General features: G+C 44.2%; 1 protein-coding gene across 4 annotated transcripts in view; it reads right to left on the reverse strand.

Annotated features, from left to right (window-relative positions):
• Window positions 1-2,417: 2,417 nt before the first annotated feature.
• The window catches only part of ITSN1 (intersectin 1), a 227,687-nt gene continuing 204,899 nt past the window's right edge, over window positions 2,418-25,205 (reverse strand). For 2 of the 4 annotated variants that reach the window (XM_074970371.1, XM_074970381.1), the window contains exons 31-40: window positions 24,101-24,207; window positions 22,232-22,415; window positions 20,444-20,542; window positions 17,931-18,098; window positions 9,524-9,736; window positions 8,876-8,997; window positions 6,744-6,826; window positions 6,557-6,640; window positions 5,911-6,084; window positions 2,418-4,492 (exon numbers count right to left, since the gene is read on the reverse strand). In XM_074970371.1, the coding sequence (XP_074826472.1) occupies window positions 4,344-4,492; window positions 5,911-6,084; window positions 6,557-6,640; window positions 6,744-6,826; window positions 8,876-8,997; window positions 9,524-9,736; window positions 17,931-18,098; window positions 20,444-20,542; window positions 22,232-22,415; window positions 24,101-24,207 (1,383 nt within the window). In that variant the 3' untranslated portion in view covers window positions 2,418-4,343. The remainder of the gene's footprint in view (window positions 4,493-5,910; window positions 6,085-6,556; window positions 6,641-6,743; window positions 6,827-8,875; window positions 8,998-9,523; window positions 9,737-17,930; window positions 18,099-20,443; window positions 20,543-22,231; window positions 22,416-24,100; window positions 24,208-25,205) is intronic. The other 2 variants (XM_074970391.1, XM_074970401.1) reach the window with 2 other exon arrangements.

The following is a 25,205-nucleotide window of genomic DNA, read 5'->3' on the forward strand; positions in this document are numbered from 1 at the left end:
CTGTATTCACACCCAACACACTATTATAATAATCTCTGTACAAAATATGCCTTGTGAGGTATCATTTGAAAACTGATAACTTGCTGATCATTAATATTCTTGTAAATATATGTACACAGTGAGTATTAAGAGTTACAAGTATACGCTGGAATTATGACTAAAGTGTGGTTAAACCAGGCATGTCGGGGGAGTTGGTAAACAGGTCTGCCTTAGATAAAGGAATGCATATTTGATTCTCTGACCAGCCCAGTCTTCAGGCAAAGACAATGAAGGTCCATTTTTATGTATTAGGTAAACAAAGCTATTAAGCTTAAAAAGTGGAGGAAGAAAGAACACGGAACTTCCTTCACCACCAATGCCATGTCGCCTTCCTCACAACTTGAATAAACTTTACTTTGAGGGGTAACTCTGGGAAGAATCCATTTCAAATGTTTACTGGTCTATAAAGACAGGTGTGGGGGGGCTTAAGTGATAAGCAATTGAATCAACTGACTGTGTCCAATATTACTGTATTGTAAAAATGTATCCAGAGATCTTTTCTGAAAGCTAACACAATACTGGTGATTAATATTGTGAAATGTATGTATTAACACTATATGAGGAAATATGGATACTTATAATATTTAAGCTTTAAAGTCTGTGGCCAAACAGGGAAAAACAGGTTCCCCCCAAGACAGGAGAGAAGGCAGCTATTTACCATTTCCAATGTAAATTAAGGATGGTGCAATCAAAACATTTACACACAGGGGGATGGGAAGCCCACAGGAAGGGAAGAGCAACCTGAGGTCATCCTGCCTCTTGAAACAATGGAAGATATATGTAAAGACAGAAGCCATTTTTGGCATCTATCACTAGACCGACACATGGGAACAGAGCTCTTGCAAGCTGAGGAAGATGCATCTTGCAATCCAGGGTGGTGGTTGAAGTCTCTGGAGGCTAAACATAGGTGACACACCTGCTTAGGCAAAGATTTTTCAACTAGGAAGACAAATTAAGCCAGCATCTTATACTTCTTTGTAAGGTCCTGACTGAGGGAGAGTCAGCCATGGCTGGAAGAAGAAAGATTTTGTGTGAGTGTCTCTGTCTCCCTGTGTGTCTCTGTGTCTGAAGCCATCTTGAGCAAAGCCTGTACCTTGCCAGGTTGTTTTAGACTTTTAGATGTGTTTTCACTTTTATTTGCTTGTAACTATTTCTAACTTTATTTCTTGTACTTGAACTTACTTAAAATCCTCTTCTTTTGTTTATCAACTTGTCTCACCATTAATCCAAACAAGCAATGCTGTGTTTGAATTAAAGTGAACGTTAACTCCAATTAACGTAGCAAGTGGTTTGGGATTGTCTCTTTAAAGGAAAAAGCGGACTCTATTATTCCTCTGAATGTTGCAGGAGAGGGCTGAACATTTCAGAGCACATGGCTTTGGGGAAGTTTGGGACTGGAGGTCTGTTGGGGTCATCTGCTAACCTTAACCAAGTCTGGGAAAGACAAAAGTGTGGCTGTGATAACTGCTGGCTGGCTGTTGGATTCAAAGTGGCTGAATCACAGCTGTATATCGCACAAAGTGCATGCTCGCTGCGTGCGTGTCTCTCAGGCTGGGAGCCAAAAGTAGCAGAAGCATTTTGGGGAACTCAGGGTTATAATATAAGCAGTGACACAATCTCTCACTGGTCTGAACTGCACCCCAGAGCATGACAGGGAGAGAAAAAGAAAAGGGATATCTCAATGCACAGTAAGGGAACTTGGTAACCTTGATGCACAGGGATTTAGGATTAGGTTCTTGTAGCCCATGTGATTAAGGGAGAGAGGTGTTGGTGAACCCCCATGCTTCACCCCATCATCATCTTTATATGTCTCCAATTTGCATTAATATGGTTTAGATGCACACATCCCTGTGCCTCAAGGTTAGGCTATTGTTTGAGACAAGTGATATTAGCCTGACAAGCTCTCAGACCTGTTACAATTACAAAATAAGATGTGATCGGTCATGTTAGAGATTAGGGCTGGCATTTTCATAGAAACCTATAGAAGTTAAGTGTCCAACTCCTATTGAATTTCAACAGAATTTGAGTACCTCCCTTAGGGTCCTTTCAAAATCATAGCTTAGATTTTTCTTTAAACCCAAGATGTTCCAATTTTGTCACAGGAATTCATGCTGGGTGACAAGAGCCCTTTAAAAGTGACCTTGCAAGTGTAACTGCTTTGTAAACCATGAATTAGAACATTGAACTTACTTACAGCTGGTGAGTAAAATTAGGACAGCAGTAAAAAGGTTAGAACAATGACATTTAATGTTACTCCATTAATAGATTTTATCACTTTTTTTCCTACCACAACAATGTGTATTTTCATATACATTATATTTAATAAAATGTACTGATATGGAAATAGGAAACCATGGGTTTAGTTCTATTTACAGATTTTAATTGAAACATTTTTCTTAACAACATTGAAAAATAGAAACTTAAAGTTCTTTTAATTGTGTTTTCAGCCAGTTAGTGGTAAACAAATGCATGCCTTGAAGTTAAACTTCCTCTAAAACTTGGTCAGTTGACAGTTTCTAACTAAAGTGTGTATCTCTGTTTTGTTCAAAAAATACATACGAATGTCTGTCATTTCTGATACAAAATTCTACATTATCGTCAATAAATAAATAATAAAGAGATTTTTAAAAGTATGAAATGTAAACTTCGTTGTCCTTCCAACATACAGGATTTTGTTTTTCAATTTCTTGAAACATTACAGTGGTCTTGAAGGAAATTATAACACACAGACATTTCCCAGCACAGTTTACACTTATTACCATACTGTATCTAGCTATCCATTATGAAGATATCCTAATTTCCTAATGGAAATCATGAAGACTTGTAGTGCTCTCCAGAGAACACCGTCTATGCAGGAAAGGTGGGAACTAGTACCAAAACGACATGCAAAGAACATCAAAACCTACCAACAAGCTCCACAAGAACATTAACATGCCAATGAAGGGGTTGACAGCTCATTCTGAAATAAAGTCATTACAAAAATACCAGTTTATGCATGATACCTAGGTAATGAACAAAAGGACTCTAAGCAGAACAATGATGGACTTTACTCTCTTATGGGGCTCTATTGTCCTTGGAGGTCCCAACTCAGAAAAGCAATTGAGCATATGCTTAAAGTAAATGGGACTTAAGCACATATGTAAAGTTAGGTTCTTTGCTGAACAGGGAAGGTTTGCTGAATTAGGGCCTATATATGTGTGGGGAGTTGTGTGTGTCAATCTCTGCCCTGCCCCCAAGATGACAACAAGACCCCTTTTAGTTTGGGGTCAAAGATTTTTGACAAACAAAGATTTTTTTTTTTTTTTGTCACATCTAATATAGCCAACAAACTCGGAATGAACCTGGTTTGCAATGAACGCCTTTTGTGAGCTACAGTACGCTACTGTCCTGATTTCAAAACCAAGATGTCAAATATGTTTAGGCACAGTACAATTTCATAACCAGTCACCACTGACTGCTTTGCAAACTAGACTCTACAGGGTAGAGATTAGCTTCCTGAGCTAGAGCAGTGATTTCTTGTCAGAGCTGGTGACTTGATCATTCATCAGCTTTCACACAATTAAGCAGCAGTAGTAAAGAAGTGGTACAGTACAACATTCTATCTCCTTCACTTATTTGTTTAAACATTTACAACCCTCCAGGAAATGATGGTACTCTGTTAGTGTGAAATTCACTGCTGTGGAGAGCGCTAGCACAAGGCCCGTGCGCTGTTTAAGTTTCTTTTAAACCTTATTTTGAGAGTGCAATAATGGTACCTTCTGTGTTTATATATATATTTATATATTTAAAAACAACAACATTTCAAATACCACCATAACAATCCTAAAGAAAATCAGAGATCTTCTTACCTGGTAAGTGTTCATTCATGTCATGTTTATACACCACTTTGTGGGGCAATAGGCACAAAATTCCTATGGGGAAGTTTACAGAAAGCCTTCAAACATACAATCAGTGCCCTCTTCATTTAAATTAAACATTACAGTAACTGGAGTAAGTGCAACAACCTACATGGTTTGTTCACCTTTCAGCTTGGAGTACAAGTTACGACTATGTTACTTCAGAAACCCTGAAAACTATAATGAAGTTCCACACAGAGACAGAGATCTACTCCCAAAACTGGGATTCAGTTTTCAGCAAGGATTATCAAGGCACATAGATTTTCCTGTTTGCTTTGATAACCCCCTTGCACATAAAGAACAAGCAGTAGTTTCATATAAAAGGAATAAGGATTTCTAGACAGACAGCTTCTGCAGACACCTATTGCAGTGAACTCAGATTAAAGTGAAACACTGGTGCATTTTCCTCTAAGGTTCATCAAACAATTGCAGATCTAGTCGGACTACAATCTCTCCTGTTGGGACTTCATGCAGGAGGAGACACTTTGTAACTGGTCCCTTTGAGCCCTGATCCTTCTTAATGTCTGCCACACGGATTTCAGTTCGGCCCAAAAAGTCTGAAACACAAAAATCAGCATATTCAGAGTGAAATACATTTTCACTTTCCACTTCATTTTCTGACGAAATGTTACTTCAAAGGCGGCACTAGCTTCCATCTGCATTGGGAATATAAGGAGAAAATATGCCCTCTTTCAACAATAGTTTAATGGCTAATATAGGTAAAGCCTTAACATCTCCTGAATCTAAAACTGGCTTTTCTAATTTGCTTTTATATTCCATCTATCCTTTTTTTTTAATGAATACATTTAAATCAACAACATCAGGTAAAAGTACAAGAAACAAAAGGGATATTCAATTAAATTAAAAGGTGACAAATTCAAACCTGACAAGTGAATATTTTTTCACACAACACATAATTAGACTGTGGAACTCATTGCCACAGGAACTAATTGAGGCCAAGAATTTAGCAAGTTTTTAAAATATTGGATATCTATATTGATATAAAGAATATCCAGCATTATCATGGTTATTGATGATAAAATTTTTGGAAGGAATATTAAACCTTGTGCTTCCAAGCTTAAACCTATTTCTAACTACCAGTGATCAGGATGAGATCTAATATTGGGGGGCAGATTACCCCACATCTGCCTACTGTGGGTTTCTTATACCTTCCTCTGAAGCATATAGTACTGGGCACTGTCAAAGACAGAATACTAGATGGACTACAGGTCTGATCCAGTCTGGCAATGCCTACCTTCTTGTATTACAATTACCTTCTTGTATTACAATTCAAAAATCATACATGCCAAACAAAATACCAAAAATGTCAAACCATTGGATTGGATCATCCATATCATTCATGGGATCAGTAATTACAAGTATGTAACCCTTAAGTCACAAAAAGAAATGAAGGCAACGGTTGTGAAAGGGGAGAACAACATATCATCCAGGTGAAATATTATTTTAGTGTGAAATCCACCTCAGTTCAGTGAAAAGGGGCCAGCACCAGGACAATGCATCACTTAAGGGTATGTCAGCATTGCAGCTGTGCCACTGTAATGCCATAGCTTTAAACATGCCCTTGGGTAGGCATACACACGCTAGCTTTTGTCTAGCTAGCTCAGCTAAACACAGCAGTGAAGACACAGCAGCTCAGACCCCAGTACGGGTTAAGACTGCGAGTGTGTACCCCAGTGTTCCAGGCAGGCTTGTTCCCTTCTGTGCTGAAGCCCATGCTACCGTGTCTTCCCTGCTATTTTTAGCTGTGCTGTGCTAGCCAGATTAAAGCGAGTCCGGGTATGTGCAATCACAGCTTTAACTGCACTGTAGACATACCTTAAGAGGCAAGTCAGAGCTATAAACTGAGCGCTTCTGTGTTGTTAAATGTTTACATCAGCACTCATGTAACTCCTAATAAATGGAAAGGTGGGGAGAAGGGACAATATCACCAGAAGTGTAGCAGCTTCATACTTACCGTCTGGGGAGAACTGATCCCTCTCAAACACGGTTATGCAGAGTACATCCTGCTCCAGATCTTTGATAAAGAATTGGCAGTTAGAGTTCCATTTAGGGTTGAGAGTGTCCTGCATAGTCTTGGTGATGTGACACTGAGAGCCCATTGTCACCTCACAGTATGGGTTACTCTTTCCTGAAAGTAATAAAGCACATGCAGGGGTGTGATCACATTTTGATGGGCATGGATTTAACATTCATCTAAATACCCTCTACCTTCCATTACCATCTAATTAGGAAAAGGCTGCTGGGCTGCCACCACTTTAACGAACAAAGAGCGTCTCTGGGGGCCCGTCTTGAGATGCAGAGCCCTGTGGGCCTGTCCAGAACACCCTCAGCTCCTCATGATTTCAGCACCCTGCGGGATTGAGTCTTGTGTGAATGACACTAAGAAAGCTTGTAAAAAAAATACTTAAATACATGACGACTGCCCAAGTTTTGCTGTCCTGCAAGTAACCGTTTCTGTGAATATTAGGTTCATTAAAACCGCTTCGCTTCACAACATCTCCATTTTGGGCCTACATTTTCTTTAGCGTTAGACAGACAAGAACATCCAGGGGAAGCATCCTTCTTATAACACACACTAGGAAAACTGGTAAGGTCCTTACCATGTGACCTGCAGGGTTTTAGTTCAATGCCTTCCACAATGTTCACCATCAACCTTCCAATGCCTGTTGCCCTTTGGGAGCGAACTGTGGAGGGGTGCGGGGGGAGAGGAATGACAAAATTCATTAGTATGCCCCTGGCTTTTGACATTTCCATGAAAGACTACAGGCATCGTATTCCACACTGTACCTAAGTAGGCCTTTTCCCTCTTCTTCTTCTCAGTCTCTATGTAAAGTTCAGAAGCAGCTTTAATTTTCTGAACCCAGGCAGTCCTTCAGAAGGAAAAGACAAAAAGTTACCCCACAGCATTATGCTTACTATTTTATTTATCTTTAGCACACAAAAATAAAGATAGTCCCTGCTCCAGAGCCCTCACAATCTACAGGTCTGGGCCTGTACTGGTATATGCTAGATTGGAACCCTGCACCTGTGAGTCATTGCGACTCTGCAGAGGTGTAAAGGTCTATACGTAAAAAGGCCTAAGAGGCAGAATCACAATGGCCAGGACACAGTGGGAAATCAAGAGGTGGGGATAACTTTTTCCTCCCATTCCTCCTGCATTACTACAATAAACTAACTGGGCATTACAAAATGTCTGGGGGCCAGAGGCTCAGGTAGTGTAAATCAGTGGAGCTCTACTGACTTCACTGGTGGTTTGCTGTGTTATGCCAGCTGAAAAACTGGCCCGTGGAGGTTTTAGAAGGGATATGAATGAGGAGAAGATGGTGGCTTTGTAAACCAGGATGGGGAGGGTCATTTCACTCATAGGGACTTAGCTTGGAAAAATGCACAGAGAAAAGAGTGGGAAGAAAGAAACCAAGAGAGCATCAAGGCTAGTGTTATGAGCAGAGTTCAGGAACAGTAACATGATATCTAAGAAAGTCTGAGGTGTAGGCAAATGGGGGCCCCATGCATGCATCAAGTGTAGAATTTAGCCTTAGGTTTTGCAGTTCTAAATATTTACAAGCAAAGATTAAATTGCTGGCCAAATTCATCATTTACTGAAGCTAATGCAGTATTTAAGTAGCTTTTAATAAAAACCCAAACCTCTAGGTGTCAGTGATCTTAAGTGTTAAAATGTTCCTTTCTGCATCATCTATACAGTGCAAAATCACATTCAGATTTGGTAGAAAATATATTCAGAGTGCTGAGATATCGGCTGGCTGCACTAACCACTCCAATACAGAATAGGCAACTGTTGTGACAGATCACTATGTGAAACATGGGGCCTGATCCCCAACCAGTGTAAACTGGTGTTGTTATATTAAAGTTAATCCAGCTAGGTCAATTTTCATCGCTGAGGATCTGGCCCACTCTGTTAATTTACTCTATGGTATGGAAATGGAGATACAGAAAACACCCAGGAGAACTACTGTGATCCTGCCACGGTATGGACTTTTACGAACAATTTTTAAGCCTAGAAATCACAATTCTATATCACGTAGTTCCTGTCTGTTCTCCCTCCTAGGAGGTCCCCCTCTGAGTTCCATGAGTCCCTCATTTGCCTCCCCTTTCTCTCCCACTCCCCTTCCTGCAGAGGTACTGTCCTGTGGCAACAGAGAGGGGATGTGCATTGCTCCTCTAAAGTCCTGCTCACTGCAACTCCATGCATTCACCAGAGCTGTTTGCTAGAGAGTGAGGTCAGGTATCCGCTCCTTCCACGGCCCAAGTGTGACAGCTCCACAACGCCCCCAGCTTGGGCCGCCAGGGAGCGAGAGATGTTTTACCCAGGTTTATATGCATTAAAATCTTTACAGATGATGCCTTTGCAAGCAAGGATCATACTGAGCCTGTACTCAGCACCACACCACACCACCTCTTGTCTTATTGCCTCATCAGCTTCTGCAGGACTGAGGCTTTCACTTTTTAACAAGTTACTTTTCGAGTCCTTATGTTTTTACAGAAAACATTCCAAATGTGACCTGGCGCAGTGGTGTCTTCTTGAGTTTGCAGAGACAGACTGACTAAAACAAAAAGTATCAGGAGAGGTGGAACCGCCCTCACTTGTCTCACTTCATCGGTTAACTCGGAAGTGGAATGATGTCAGATTGAGTTTTCCCTTTGTTAACCATTTCCCTAGTGGTCTGGGTCACGTTAGAGAAGGGTACATCACTTTTTTATTTGAGTCCCATTTTCAAGTCATTATAATTACCACAACATTCACCATACTAAGTGCAGGGAATATTACAGACACCTGTGTAATGTTACCTACTTGCAAAGACATTTATGAAGATTTTCATGGTGATTGTTGTGTGTACATGCACATGAATATATACATCAAAATCTTTACAGTCAGCAGTGAGGAGGCTGCAGTGACTTACCTTTCATTTATGCTTTCCGCACGAAGTGTGTAGACTCTATCAATGTGGGAGATATGGAAGATGGGCTCATCTCCAGAAGGGTCTGTGGGTAATTTTACTAGTACCTCATTTAGAAAAATGGGCTGTGAAATATTAGGCAAAGCTAGAGTAATACAGCACTATATCTGAACACAGTGGAATGCTCAACACAATACAGACTGTTTTTGTTTGTGCCCAGAATATCCCCTCTCACCCCCCGCTTTTTAAACTCCCTTCTTCAAAGGGCTTGTGTCTCATTCACCCTTTCTCTTGCCAAAGACAGCTCCCTCCAGATCCTGTGAATGCTTCTGCTTGAGTCACAGAGTTCTTTCAAAGTTCTCCCTTCCTGTAAGCAGCACACTGCCCTCTGCATCACTTCCCTCTTTCTGTAGCTGGAATACTTGAAGTCAGCTAATAGTATGCTCAAAAGTGCCTTCTTTTATACAGATCAAGCTTACAGCCTGTCCAGCACCAGCACCACAGGACTGGAGTCCCAAGTGTACTTGACAGCCTCTTTCTTTCTTATACAGCAACAGACAGTGCCATTGCCCACACCTCCAAGTGGGGAACTACCACCTTCCTGAACTGTTAAAACACCAACAGCTTGGCTGCCATAAAAGCACTACTTACAGTTTTATACATTTTATACTGCAGATTCGATTTGGGGCTGAAGACCTTGTCTGTACCAGAGGAACCAAGAGGCTTTATGATCTGAGTTAGCAGGAGGAAATCATTGAACAGAAAACCATACAGTTCCTTGTTGCTCTTGGCTTTGTAGAGTTTCCCACTGTGCAGAAACTTGCGTGGTCCCAAGCAGTTTGTAACAGAATTAAAGACGAGTTGCTGAGAAAAGAAGAACAACAACAATGCAATGTACAAGATCAAACCATTGAGGCTTCCCTGGAAGAGATCAAATACAGGTTTGAGTTCTGACATTTGCTTCAGTTCATTTCACAGGGATGATGGGTAATGCCTCAGTCTCACAGTACGAGCAGCACAAGGCATAGAAAGATGATAGAAAAATAACTATTAATTTGAGGATAGGTCCATCAATGGCTATTAGCCAGGATGGGCAGGGATGGTGTCCCTAGCCTCTGTTTGCCAGAAGCTGGGAATGGGCAACAGGGGATGGATCACTTGATAATTACCTGTTCTGTTTATGCCCTCTGGGGCACCTGGCATTGGCCACTGTCGGCAGACAGGATACTGGGCTAGATGGACCTTTGGTCTGACCTAGTATGGCCGCTCTTCTGTTGATCTGGGGCTCTTCAGTCTGACCAGGCCAGCACATCATGAGGGCAAGGAAGACAAAAGCACTTGGGCCTCTTTTTTATCTTTCCTGCTGCATACTGGTATCTCTGTGGGGGAGGGAACAAAGCTGATGGCTCTTCCCTGATTGGTGGTTGTAACGCAGATGGAGTCAATGGACCTCCCTATTGGCTGATCCATCGCCACAGCAGCTGTAAGATTTAGCATGTGTGTGTGTTGCGGGAGGGGGGCAGCTGGCATATGGTCTTGCTCCTGTGTTTGGATTTCGCTGTCTAATTCATACTCGGGCTTCTGGATAACCACGGTGCTTCTTCTTTTTGTGTCCATGATGCTTGGTTTAGCAGGTTATCTGCTAGTCAGTGGCTATGGAGGGGAGTTTGGATTAATTGTACATTATCCACTAGCTCTTTTAAAAAACTGTTACTCACCTTCTCATAACTGTTGTTCTTCAAGATGTGTGGCTCACATCCATTCCGATTAGGTGTGTGCGTGCTGTGTGCACGGTCATTGGAAAGTTTTCCCTTAGCAGCTCCTGTCGGGTCAGCTATGTAGCCTCCTGGAGTGGCGCCTTCATGGCACTCAATATATAACCCTGCTGACCCGACCCCCCTTCAGTTCCTTCTTTCTGGTTAATCCGACAGAGGGAAAGGTGGGTGGGTTTAGAATGGACATGAGCAACACATCTCAAAGAACAACAGTTACGAGAAGGTGATTAACCATTTTTTATTCTTTGAGTGATTGCTCATATTGATTCCAGTTAGGTGACTCCCAAGTTCCACCCCGGAGGTGAGGTTTGAGTTAAGGAATAGCTGATTGGAGCACCACTCTTCCAAAAGCTGCATCATCTCTGGCATGCTGGATGATGGCATAATGCGAGGTGAATGTATGCACTGAGGACCAAGTTGCTGCCCTGCAGATTTCTTGTATCGGGACCTGGGCCAGGAACGCTGCTGCTGAGGCTTGTGCCCTTGTGGAATATGCCTTAATAGCCAGAGCTGGGACCTTGGTAAGCTCGTAACAAGTGCGAATGTAGGCTGTAATCCAGGAAGATATTCTTTGACATGAGACTGGGGGACCTTTCATCCGGTCTGCCGCCACCACCACGAATAGTTGCTTCGACTTCCTGAATGGCTTTGTGCGCTCAATGTAGAATGCTAGCGCCTGCCGAACATCCAATGAGCGTAGCCTCTGCTCTTGGGTACTGGTGTGAGGCTTAGGATAAAAGATGTGTAGAAAAATGTCTTGCCTAGTATGGAATTTTGACACTACCTTAGGAAGAAAGACTAGGTGAGGTCTTAGTTGCACCTTGTCCTTGTGGAAGACCATGTATGGAGGATCAGAAGTAAGGGCCTTTAACGCCGACACCCTCCTAGCTGATGTGATGGCCACCAGGAAGGCTACCTTCCACGACAGATTGAGAAGGGAGCAAGTCACCAACAGTTCGAATGGGGGCCCCATTAGTCTGGAGAGGACTAGGTTAAGGTCCCACGCAGGAACAGGCTGTCTAACCTGTGGATGTAGCTGTTCCAGACCCTTAGGAAATGTCCTACCATAGGATTAGTGAATAGAGAACACCTAGACACTCCTGGATGGAAGGCCAAGATGGCAGCAAGGTGTACTTTGATGGATGACGTTGCCAGGACTTGTTGGTTGAGGTGCAGAAGATCCTCCAGGATGAGTGGTACAGACACCTGGAGTGGAGGTGAGTGTTGCTGGGCTCACCAGCAAGTGAACCTCTTCCACTTGGCTAGATAAGTGGCCCTGGTGGATGGTTTCCTGCTACTAAGTAGAACCTCCCTTACTGGCTCTGAGCACAGGAGCTCCATGGGGTTTAACCATGAAGCTTCTGGGCCGTGAGATGGAAGGACTGGAGGTCGGGGTGGTGAAGGCGACCGTGGTCCTGAGTGATCAGATTGGGGTAGAGTGGTAACAAGATTGGGGTGTCCACTGACAGCTCCAGAAGCGTGGTGTACCAGTGTTGACAGGGCCATGCTAGGGCCAGCAGAATTACCTGCGCTTTGTTTCTACAGATCTTGAGCAGTACCTTGTGCACGAGTGGGACCGGTGGGAAGGTATACATGAGTCGGTCTCCCCAGGGTAGCAGAAATGTGTCCGTGATTCCACCCGGGCTGTGTTTCTGGAAGGAACAGAACATTGGGCACTTTCTATTGCTCCGGGTGGCAAAGAGATTGACCAGGGGAAACCCCCACCTTTGGAAGAGATAATGAAGGACATCCGGATGGATGGACCACTCATGGTTGCAGAACGATCTGCTGAGGTGGTCCGCTAGTTTGTTCTGCACTCCTAGGAGATAGGACGGACGCCTCCAGGTGAGTGGAGTGGGCTATGCAGAACTCCCGTAGCTGGAGGGCTTCCCGACATAGCGGGGAGGAACGGGCTCCACTCTGTTTGTTGATGTAAAACATAGCAGTGGTGTTGTCTGTCATCACTGCTACACACTGGCCTTGCACCTGGGACTGGAAAGTTTGGCATGCCAGTCGCACTGCTCTGAGCTCCCTAATATTGATATGGAGGGAGAGCTCATCCTGCGACCACAGGCCGTGTTCAGAGATCTCCCAGATGCACCCCCCAACCCAGAGCTGACACGTCCATTACTAAGGACAAGGAGGGCTGTTGATGGGGACACCTTCACATACCATCTGAGAGTTGAGCCACCAGTGTAGGGACTCAAATATGTGTCCTGGCACCATCACTACCGAGACCAGCCTGTCACGTCCCGGGCGGTATACCGAGGTGAGTCACGCTTGAAGGGGCCTGAGCCTCTGGCATGCCGGACTACGGAAGTGCAGGCTGCCATGTGGCCAAGGAGACTCCGGCATCCCCTTGCGGCGGCTGTTGGGTACCGCCTGAAGCTTTGGGTAATGTCTGTCGTGGCCTGGAATTGGGTCTCTGGCAGGAACACCGTTGCCTGCACCGAGTCCAGCACCGCTCCAATAAACTCTATTATTTGGGTCAGTGATAAGGTTGACTTGTTCACGTTGAGGAGTCGTCCCAGCCTGTTGAAAGTGGATCTGACTAAGCAGACCTGAGATTCCACTTGCTCCCTGGTACGCCCCCTGAGCAGCCAGTCATCTAGGTATGGGTATACCTGCACCTGCCTCCTCCAGAAGAAGGCTGCTATGACTGACATGCACTTGGTGAACACTTGGGGGGCTGTCGACAGACCGAAGGGGAGGACTGTGAACTGACAGTGTTTGTGGTCGACTACAAACCGCAGAAATCGTCTGTGCGCAGGCCAAATGGCTATGTGAAAGTATGCGTCTTTCATGTCAACTGCAGCGTACCAGTCTTCTGGATCCAAGGACGGGATAATAGAGCTCAGAGAGACCATGCGGAACTTCAACTTTACCATGAACTGGTTGAACCCTCGCAGGTCTAAAATGGGTCGAGACCCCCCTTTTGCTTTGGGGATTAGGAAATAGGGGGAATAGAATCCCTTACCCCTTAGCTCCCCAGGAACCTCCTCCACTATCCCTATAGCGAGGAGTGACTGCACCTCCTGGATAAGAAGTTGCTCGTAAGAAGGGTCCCTGAAGAAGGATGGAATTGGAGAGAATATTCCACTTCTACCATGTGAAGAATCCAGTGGTCTGATGTTATTTGGGACCAAACACAGTAGAAGTGGGACAGATGGGTCAGAAAATGGGCAAGGATCCGGTGGAGAGACAGGTGCGCTGTCCTCAGTCACACCTTCAAAAGGCCTGTTTAGAGCCTGATGAAGGTTTGGACTGGCCTTGGTCCTGCCATGAAGCGGGGTCAGAAGGCTTGCGCCTGCCATTTCTGCCCCTTCGTCTATAGAAATCCTGCCTCGGCCAAGGAGAATGTGGGCACTGTTGTTGTGGTTAGGGCTTGAAGTGCTTACGTTAGGTTGCCAGCGTGTGCCTTCCCAACGACTTCATGGACTCACACCCTGGAGTCTTTCAAGCTGTGCAGCTTGGAGTGAGTCTGCTTGGAGGACAGCCCCATGCCCTCAAAGGGAAGGTCCTGCAGGGTTTGCTCCACCTCGGAGGGTAAGCCTGGGTGCCTGAAGCCATGAGGTCCTCCTTGTGGCTATGCCTGAGGAAAGGGTATGGGTGGCCAAGTCCACAGAGTCTAGGGACGCCTGCAGCGAGGTCTGCACCACCACCTTCCCTTCCTTGAAAATGGCAGAGAATTTGGCCCTAGAGTCTGCAGGGATCAGCTCTTTAAACTTCAGCATGGAGGCCCATGAGTTGAAGTTATATCTGCTGAGGATAGCTTGCTGGTTAGCTATCCTCAGCTGAAGGACCCCAGCGGCATAGACCTTCCTATTGAAAAGTTCCATCCTTTTTGCCTCCTTATATTTGGGGGCCAGCCCTTGCTGTCCCTACCACTCTTTCTCATTAACTGCTGAAACGACCATAGAGCATGGCTGCAGGTGTGAGAACAGATATTCGTAGCCCTTGGAAGAAATGAAGTATTTGTGTTCCACACCCCTGGCGGTCAGTGGAATTGAGGCTGGGGTCTGCCACAGAGTCTTGATGTTGCTCTGAATTGTCTTGATTAATGGCAGAGCTACCAGCGATGGATCTTCAAGAGTAAGAATGTCTATCATGGGGTCCTCGACCTTGACCACTTCCTCTGCTTGCAACGCCGTGTTGCGGGCAATCCGCCTCAGAAGGTCCTGATACACCCTGTGGTCAAGGGCCTGAAGCTGAAGCCCCTGCCACAGTCTCATCAAGGGATGAAGACAAGGTGACCAGAGGTGGTACCGGGTCCTCCTGTCCCTCCAGCTCCCTGACCTCCTCTTGGTCAGCGCCTGCCTCTGTGGCGGCTACAGTCGAGGTGGATGTAGCCTGACCCTGCAGCTGGTCTTGTGCTGGATTCACCTTGGCAGCAGCCTGAGAGAATGGCTAGATCAGGGTGGCCTCAGATCTCCGAGGTGTCCATCTGTCCCTGGCAGAGTGAGGTGGTCAGTGTTCCGAGGTAACTGACTGTGAACCCCGTGAAAGGGAGCCCTGGGCCTGATGGGAAGCCCAGGGAGTCCAAAAGAGCCATTGCGCCGGGGGCTGCCACTGCAGCTGCCAGGTTGGCTAGGTCTCCCTTCGCCGCTTCTCGAACCTATGCTGACTGTGCCGGGAATAATATGAGTCACTGTCAGAGTCCAAGGAAGTGGATCCCGATCGCGATGACCAAGGTGGCGCCGAAGGGCCATGCACAGGAGACCGGTGTCGAGCAGATGAGGTGGGAGACCGGTGCTGGGTCGACCTCGCCAGAGACTGATGCCAGGAATTTGGCATCAGAGACTGGTGCCGAGTATCCAGCGCCAGCGATTGAGGACGAGGGCCCAGTGCCATGGGTCGATGCCAGTCTGCTCTCGGAGCCGGGGATCGGTGCGGGTCCACCCTCAGTGCTGGAGAGGGGGAGTGTCGCACCGGTGCTAGAGATGCTCTTACGGAGCTGGGTGCCGGGGAGCAGTACCACAGCAATAGCGACTGGAAGTGGTGCCACAGAGGGTGCTGAGCTGGGGACTGTGATCGCTGCATCATAGCTGGCTTGCCTCTAGACGATACTGGACATATTGGAACTGCAGGCTTGTCCCTCAGAACCGGGGGCTGTGAAGCCGTCATTTCAATTAAGTGTCTGGTGGCTTCAAAAGTGTCCAGGGAGGCAGGTGGCTCTAACTCCTCTGCCTGACACTGCCCTTGCGAAGAGTCGCTGCATGCCAGACCCAACGGTCCCCTCTGCGGCACCGAAGTCAATGGCACCGACTCGTGTTATTTTGGCCCCGAGTCTGTTCTGGGGTGTGCCTGTGCATACCTTGATGGTCCTGCGGCTTTTGGAGCCAGTGAGAACCCCCTTTCAGTCTTCCTATGCCACTTGTGGGGCACCAGCGAAGTCAAGCAGTGCTGGGCTGCTGCTCCTGGCTGTAGGGCCGGGGAGCACGGGTGCTGAGGGTCTCTTGTACTAGAGTCCTTCCTTGGCACCGTGTCACCTACCGATGCCAGAGCAGTCCGTACAGACGTGCTCGGTGCTGAGTCCTGGCGGTCCGCAGCAGAGCGGACTCCATGAGAAGTTGCTTGAGGCGGAGATCTCGCTCCTTTTTAGTTCTCGGACAAAAAGCCCTGCAAATTTTGCACCTCTCAGTCTGGTGCGCCTCCCCCAGACACTTTAAGCAAGAGTCATGGGGGTCACTAATGAGGCCGAGGAGGGGTTAGGGATTGGGGAAAGATCCCGCTCCCAAACCTTACTATCTGAACTATCTACTATGTAAACTAAAATGGGTAACTAGAACAACTAACTAGGGAGAAATGCTAAGGAAAGTCCTTGCTGAGCAAGTGAACTCTGTTCCAACGGCCATCATGGACAGTAAGAAGGAATTGGTGGGGGGTTGGGTCAGCAGGGTCATATATTGGGCACCATGCAGGCGCCACTCCAGGGGGCTCCACAGCCGACCCGATGGGAGCTGCTAAGGGAAATCTTTCCGATGACTGTGCACACGGAGCGCGCACACCTAACTGGAATCGATATGAGCAATCACTAGAAGAAGTTAAGTTTCAGTTTTTCCTTTTGGTAATATGTAACTGTTAGGCCTATTTGCACTTGTTGGCATTCTGGTGTCTCATGGTCCACCCTACCCTAAGGGGTCAGATGTTACGTACAGTGACTCCTTCCTCAGATTAGAAACAAGCCAATCTTTAGGAAGTGATGAAGGCATGACTGTGGGAGGGCCCAATCTCTCAGCACAGAAGGTGGGGTGCTCTCACCTTGATATTTGTCAGCAACTGGCTAGCTGGTCTTTTGGGTGTGCCAGGGCGGGACCATGGGGTTAGGGGAGCAGAAGGACACCCCTTCTTCCCTACTTTCACTTGCCGTTGGGCAATAGTTCTGCTTATTAAAACTGTGACCAACTGCACCACTCTTCTTAAACTGGCCTGTGGGTCTTTCCACTGTGATGGCAGAAAAACAGCATCATGCAGCTCCCCATTTACTGTCCCTCAATGAGCTGAAATACATCTTTTCAGTTCATAAAACAGAAGATGATTTTTCAAATTGCCAGGACTGCAAACTGTGGGGTTTGAAAATCAAGCAATATTGTCTCTGCCTCTTCTACCCTGACCAGGAATAGGGGTGCCACAACCAGAACTTTAAAAAAAGTTACTATTTTTATAGGACCCATAAAACCAAAATGTTTTATCATGACATCACTGAAGAGACTTTAGCATGACACCTGTAACATACCAGTTGGTGATGGACAAGTCAAAGTGATTCCTATCTGTAAAGTTTATAAATAGATTTGGTCAACATTTTTTGAATTTTCAAAGTTTAGATGAAGTTTTATCACAAAAGATGCTTGCTGTTTTTCAACCAGCTCCATTTATAAAGCAATACAGAATAGTGTAGTAGTCTTTCATAATGGAAGGATGTATATACTATATATGCAAGATAGCAATATTACTATTGTAAAGTACTATATAAATTGAAATTACAGTTGAACAAAAATGGCAATATTTAAATCTGGCACCATTCCAAATACAGGAAACAAAAGCAATGCTTGCCAAATAGAAGAAAACAAAAAATCAATAGTGAAATGGATAGTTTGCATGAATGTAAGAGATGCCCCATGGAGGGCAAAAAAAAAAAAAAAAGATATGAAAGATTAAGTGATGACAATATTCTTTTCATCTTTGGATGCAATGGCATGTTCAAATCATTGTTTTGTCTTGGTTGGTGAGTAAACATGAAACACGACCATGCTATATACTTCAATATGTATTACAATGTTTACCTCAGACAGGCCTTCACGTTGAACGTGAGCCTGGATCCATTCCAGCCTGTCTGAATTTTCCTTCTCACGCACCCCTTCATTTACTTGGGAACACAATTCTTCCGCTTTCTCCAGAGCATGCTTCAAGTGACTGTGGTCAGGGTGATTTTCAGGAGTGTTTTCTATTATCTACAGGTAAGTAAAACAGCTTAGTTTCTTTTGTTACCTTTGGCTGTAAATCCACCCATCTTGTCAGCTCTACATTTTATTTTATTTATTTTTTTAGCACTGGTCAAAATGTTCCAAATTTTTATGTTTTGGTTATTTTTTTCCTCAAAAGTTCAAATTTCAGTGAAAAAACTGTTGTTTTGTTTTTACAAAGAAATCATCCCATTGTGGCCAGTTCTATTGCTGATAAGGCAAGTCTTTTAGGAAAATTTTTCATGAAGGCTGCTGGCTGGGCGCCCAACACTGAGGGCAGCACCGCTGCCAACAGCAGCACAGAAGTGAGGGAGGCATGGTATGGAGGGGTCCTCACTTTTGGGGCGGGCGGGAATAGCGACCTTACAAGTGGGCGACATAGGCGACCACCCATGGCACCATGGATGGCAGGGTGGTTTTCCATGGTCATCGCCCCCACTGCAAGCCCAAAGCTACTTTAAGCACTTGGCCCAGAATGGAGGAGGGGCAGGGCGTTGGGCACCCTGGTTGAGGGTTCCTACCATACGCTGGGCTCCAACTGCTGGTCCTGGCTGGGCTGGTGAAGGACAGGACTTCCTCTTACCCTGCAAGGGCCTCTTCTGGGTTCGGGTCAGACCCACCTCCAGGAACCTCCCCCGGCTCTGCGGCTGCTGGCTGAGAGCTCAGCTCTGAAGGCTGCACTGCCACCAGCAGCAGTGCAGAAGTAAGGGTGGCCTGGTCTGGTATTGTCACCCTCGCTGCTGCTGGCAGGGTGCTGCCTTCGAGCTGGGCGTCCATCCAGCATCCACCACTTTCCAGCTGCCCAGCTCTGAAGGCAGCGTAGAGGTAAAGGTGGCAATACCGCAAACTCCCTACAATAGCCTTGCAACCCCCCAAACCCTCTTTTGGGTTGAGATCCCCAGTTTGAGAAATGCTGATTTCTCCCGTGAAACCTGTTTAGTATAGAGTAAAAGTACACAAAGACCAGATTTCACAGGGGAGACCAGATTTCATCGTCCGTGACACATTTTTTCGTGACCATGAATTTGGTAGGGCCCTAGAGCTGTATGTTCAGTTGTGACAGGGTGGATGAGGCTCCAAAGCCTCCTGTTGGAGGCCTCAGGGTCCTGCCACGCCCCATCCTAGAGAGGAGCAGACAAGAAATCCAAGTGTGGTTGTGGGGAAGCAGCCAATGAGAGAGGCTGCATGGAGCAGCCTATCAGGGCCCAGCAGGGCCATATAAAAGGAGCTGAAAAACACAGAGCAGCAGTCAGTCACTGCCTGGAGCTGGAGGAGAGAGGACCATGTTCCTAGCCGGCTAAAAGAACAGCAGAACAGCTCAGTGTGGGCAGGGACCAGGGGAGCTAAGAAGGAGCTCCTGGCTGGCTGCTGGGACTGAGTAAGGACTGAGCCCAGGGAGCACCACAGGAAGGTAGTGTTTCAGGGAGGAAGCCCTGGGGGTACGCCCATACCAGGGCTGGGAGCACTTAAAGACTGAGCCTGGGGAGGGCTAGAGAGACACCAATTAAGGGGTACTGAGATAGGGCCCTGGTGCACTGTATACCCCAGAAGGGGTCTGTTCTAATTCACATACAGATAGTGTGAGAGACTTGGCCGGAGGGCTGAATCACTGAGAAACCAGCGACAAGGGTCACCAGAACTGAAAGACTGCACACCTCACCAGAACGGGGCGCTCACGAGAGGTGGGTGCCACCCCATTACATCTGGTCATATACAGAGGAGGATTCAGGGCTGCTGAAGGAATCTGACTTTTCAGGCCAAATTCAGGCCTGGTATAATGTCTCTCTCCTAGATAAGTTTTGGACCAAATTCAGTAGTAATGGTAATGGTGATGTGAGTTAGACATCAGATGAAAGTTGGACAGAAAATGGATGTAAGTTGTACAGTAATGTAACTTGCACCAATCTGGCTTCAATGGCTGTGCAAAATGAATAACTCACAAGCCCAGGGGGAGGGGAAGGCATGTACAGCAGGAAAAACAGCTAGCAAGAGAGTGTAAGACAACTCAGTCCCTCCCCACTCCTTTACTGTATACTCACCACCCAGCTTTTGCTGCTAAACCCTCCTGTTCCTTGGCATATAAATTACACTCTTCCATCAATTATGCCAGTGTAAATACAGAATAACTCCACTGCAGTCAGCCGAGTTACTGATGATTTATCCCAGTGTAATTGAAATACAAATTTGGCCCATATTCCCCATCATACCAGATGTGTCTAGCATCTTGAGAATAGCAAGAATGGACATACATAGGGAAACTTAACTACAAATAAGCTACAAGCCAAGCAACACTAAATACATTCCAGTATGTTTGCAAAAAAAAAAAAACGTACATTTTTAATTATTAGTGGGTATCTTGTTACCCTTTGCATAGGCTTCAGCAGAAAACTTGACAGTGGCATTCCTTTACAGCGAGGATCCATTGCTAACCTCTGAAATATGAAAGGTAAGATGTTGTTAGCCAGCTTGTTTATGACAGTGGAAGACAAGTTCCTAAAAAAAGGTAAAAGATAAAACAGTAAGTCAATAAATGAATAGCATGTGTCACATAAACCTGTTCTCAGTCAGAACAAGAAGTATGACAAACAAATTCAGAGCAATAGAATTTCTCATATTTTTACAAAATAGGGTAGAATATGTCAGAGATAAGAACAGCTTTATGATCCTTAGAGATACCTATATTCTCGGACTGTATAAACATTCTGATTGAAGTAAGCTTCCTTCTTATGGGACAGGGCTTATGAATGACAACATTATTTATTAATGGGTTTGAATTGAAATCATCACAACATTATCTCCCGTGTCATCATGTTGACCACAAAAAGACATTTCCACTATTTCTTTCTTCAAAAGAAAAAAGTGACATATACACTGGAAATTATGTAGATTGCCTCCACAAGTAACCTGAGAAGTTTGACAGCTCAGTGAATAAAGAGATTTAACAACATTTTTCACTGATATTATATATTGAAACAATTTACTAGATAATCCATTTCATGCCCCTTCCAAAGCACCCTTGTCCCCTACAGAACATTTTCTAGTGCTTTGCCAATTCCCTTTTTAAAATACTCAAGCAATGGGGCTTTCACCTTTTCCCTCGGCAGACTACTGCGCAGCCCAATGCATTGCACTGTCAGGACATTTCCCCTGGTATTTAATCTATGTTTCCTCTTTTTTTAATGTAACGCCATTACTTTTAGTCAGATCCCCAGGTATCACACTGAATAATAATTCATCATGCAGTACTTGGAGTTTCATTCTCCAAACATTTATAGATAGCATATGGCCTGGTCTACACTAAAAAGCCAGGTAAACTCAGCTACTTCACTCAGGGATATGAAAAATCCACCCCCCTGAATGACATAGTTAAGCCAACCTAAGTCCCGGTGTAGAAAGTGCTAGCTACCGCCTCTCAGAGAGGTGGCTTACCTGCAGCACTCAGGCTGTGCCACTGTAGCATTTCAAGTGTAGACAAGCGCTTATTACATTTTTCTTTCCGCTGTCTCTTAGCCATCTATTCATATGCACTTCCTGACAGTGAGCTGCTTTAGGCTGTAGAATACTCTTCCAAGGAAGTGGTGGAAGCCCCATCTCTCAACATTTAAAACTAGACTGGACTAAACACTAGAAAAGTTCAAGTAGGAACAATACTACCTTAAGCAGGGAGATGGGCTGGATGTCCCACTGTAATAAGCCTTTTCTACCTCAGAGGCAGCATGGTCTGATGGACAGGGCACTAGATTGAACCAAAAGGCCTGAGTTCTGCCTCTGAGCTGCTGTGTGACCTTGAGCAAAACACTATTTTTCTTTGCCTTTTTTTCTTCTCCCACCCTTTGTCCATCTTGCCCATTCATGGCAGTTTCTTACTATGTATTTGTACAGCGCCACGCACATTGGGGCCTTGATTTCAGCCCGGCCTCTTGGTGCTACTGTAATGGTACTGACACGTTAATAATAAAAACTTCATCTTCTATGATGTTTTGACCAAATCTTGCTCCTCGATGAACATTCGGGCCTAAAGATTCTTCACTTGTCCACAGCAGAGCATTGTTTTGTAATCAGCAAAACGATTAGCTGCAGTTTGGAGGTAAGAAATTCACAGTGGTTATTTTGTCTCTTACTTTAACAAACTCCTTGAACTCTGGGACTTCATCTGTTTTCTGCTGGATTAGTGCTGCCCCATTGAGCTGGCAGCTGCAGAACCGGATATAAGGTTGCATGTGTGGTAGCAGCGCTGTCAGTATGTCGCCAATCATTTTCACTGGCATCCTCTCCCCAGACATCTTTTTACGAACACGCAGCGCTCTAGACACAAAGCAAAAGATGCTAGGCATGTTGTGTGTGTAACTGGACCATTAATGGATTGTCACTGACCCCTGAAATGAACTCGCTGATAGTTCATTTTTGAAATGAAGAGGGTTACAGAACAGCAGAAGACCAGCACAGGATTTATTCCATATTGTAAAAATATACTATCATATAGGACTTTCAACCACCCGTCTGTGGTCACCACAGTGCTGTTCAAAATTAACTTGAGGCAAGTCCAACTGAGAATTAATATTAAAAAAAAGCAATGCAATTTCCTTGTTTTGTTAACCTACAACGAGACCACACCCTCTAAAACATACAGTTCTGTTCAAAGCATTTTCTTTCCTTCATCATATCAGCCAATATGCTGGAAAGTGGTACAGTTTAATGCCTGAAAGAAATCTCAAATAAAGCCAGATCCTCCACTGGTGTGAACTGGCATACAGCCACTGAAGTCCATAGAGCTAAGCTGATTTACACCAGTTAAGAATTTGGCCAAAAAATGGCTTAAATATTAAATAAAGACCACTATTTTTAAATGACTTGGACAACAATATTTTAGCATCTTAGATGTGTATCAAAAAGGAGACATATGCAGAAGCAGAAAGTCTGGCCTAATATTCATGAATCTAAAGTTTGTATCAACCATATAAAAGGTGGGACAGTTGAATTTGGGATATATGTCTTTGCATCCAAAGGCTTCTTCTGAGACTAAGTACTTCAAGAGTTTATATACTGTCATTTTAATATTTATCTGGACTAAACTTTAGTCCATGTACAGTATATGGAGGATGTACACAAGAAGCAATGCAAGTTGCTTCAGACAACATAGAAATAGTGCACATTCACTGGACTTAAACTGATTTCCAGGTTTGTCACTTAGGAGGAGAGTAACGTAAATATACTAGCATTACATTATACTGCATGCAAAACAAACTCATCATCCTGAAGTGAATAGTCGCCAAGAGAGCCTCGAGGAAAACCCTTCACTGAGAAGTCCTGCGTGAGTGACTTTGATGAAAGCATGTTGTTTTGAGTCTTGCACAATTGGACCATAACCACCCACTACCATCAGCAAATTCTGAGCAGTGGACCAAGTGAGAAATAAGAAGAATGTTAGATTTAAATGAAACTGCCATTTTTATTGCCAGTATTTACATGAGTATTTATGAATCTCAATGAGGGTGAAATGTGGCCAAGTCTACCAGCAAACACAGATTTTCTTGATGAAAATAGTTGATGTCTCGATTCTGCAAAGCAGTTAAGCATGTGCTTAAGTACATCCTTATTTAGCACATCACTTAAGCATGTGCTTAAAGTAAAGTATAAGCTTAGGTGTTTGCTGAATTGGAGCCTGAAGCTGAAAGTCTCCCTTGTGGGCTAAAATGAAATTCTTTTCACAAATTTGCTCCAGGGGAATTTTTCCTCTTTGGCACCGAACTTTGACCATTTTCACAGCAAGACAGATTTATTTATTTAGGCAGTAAAATGATACTTTTTCACCTATGAAATATGAACAAACTACTTGATTTTCTCAAAAAGGAATTCAAAGCAATAATAATATATGTTTTGATTTTTTGCAACCTGCTGCTGTTTTCACTGGTAGCAAATATGATTTTCACACAATGAAATAATTAAGAGGGGGTGGGAAAGGTCAATTATTTTATAGAAAAGCAACTTACTTCAGTAGTTTGATATTGCACATAATCAGCTCCTTCCAATTAACAAAAATCATAGCAACCTCTTTTTCTGTTAGCAGCTCAGACTCCATCAGTGGTTTCTGGAAGATCTACAGATGCAGAAAATGAAGCAATTTAGAAAGTGTACTGTTAAATCTGTTCAAAGTGACTAAGCTTCTTGTTCGTAATCTCCATGTAGAGGTCTGCATACTTAATACAACAACATTTAATCTTCATTAGAACAGATTTCAAACATATTGTCAGCCTTAGAGCGCCATAATGTTTCCAGATAAGATGTTTGTGAACAGTGTATCACTTCACAAGGCATAATCTAAACTTGCATTAGTGATGTTAAACAAGATGGCTTATTTCTGTTTTAACCTTGGGCATTTTCTTATACTAGTGGTCCCTTGCAAAATATCTCAGTAATAAATTACATAGAAGTCTACTTTGGACTCGACTCTACAGGTGCCCAATTTATTACTGATTAGGGCTGGAAAAAAATTTGTTCCTGGCAAATAGAAAATTCACCGAAAAAATCATTTTTGGAGTCACCAAAACTATTCATGAATTCATACTGAATTCCGTGAATAGTTTCAGCCAAAAGAAGAAAAAACTAAAAAAACCCAGAAATAGAAAAACATTTAATTTCTTTTCAAAATGAAATGTCTATTTGAATAAACCTGAATAACATTATTTCAGTTTTTCATTTTGACAAGAAAAATTAACTTATTTTTCTTCCAGATTTTTTGCTGCAGTCACAGAACTGAATAACTAACTATTCACTGATTTATTTTATTTATCTAACCACATATCAGGTTTGCATATCTTGACCACTTTGGCAAAGAAGGGCTCTCCCTCAGTTAAGAGGCTCACCTTAGATGTCTATCTGGCTTCCATTTTCTCTGCATGAAAGATGCACATAATAACTATTAAGAAACTGAATTTAGGCACAGAAAAGCAGATAACTAAGTGCCAATGTGGCTGTAGAATCTGTGTGCAATGAGTTAAACCTCTAAGTCTTAAGACCTTATACATGAGAAATAAACTTTTAGAATCAGGAGTGAAAAGACTGTACTAAAACAGAAGGTTTAAATGATGATGTCTC

The sequence above is a fragment of the Natator depressus genome, chromosome 1 (assembly GCF_965152275.1).
Source record: "Natator depressus isolate rNatDep1 chromosome 1, rNatDep2.hap1, whole genome shotgun sequence".
Classification (NCBI taxonomy): domain Eukaryota; kingdom Metazoa; phylum Chordata; order Testudines; family Cheloniidae; genus Natator; species Natator depressus.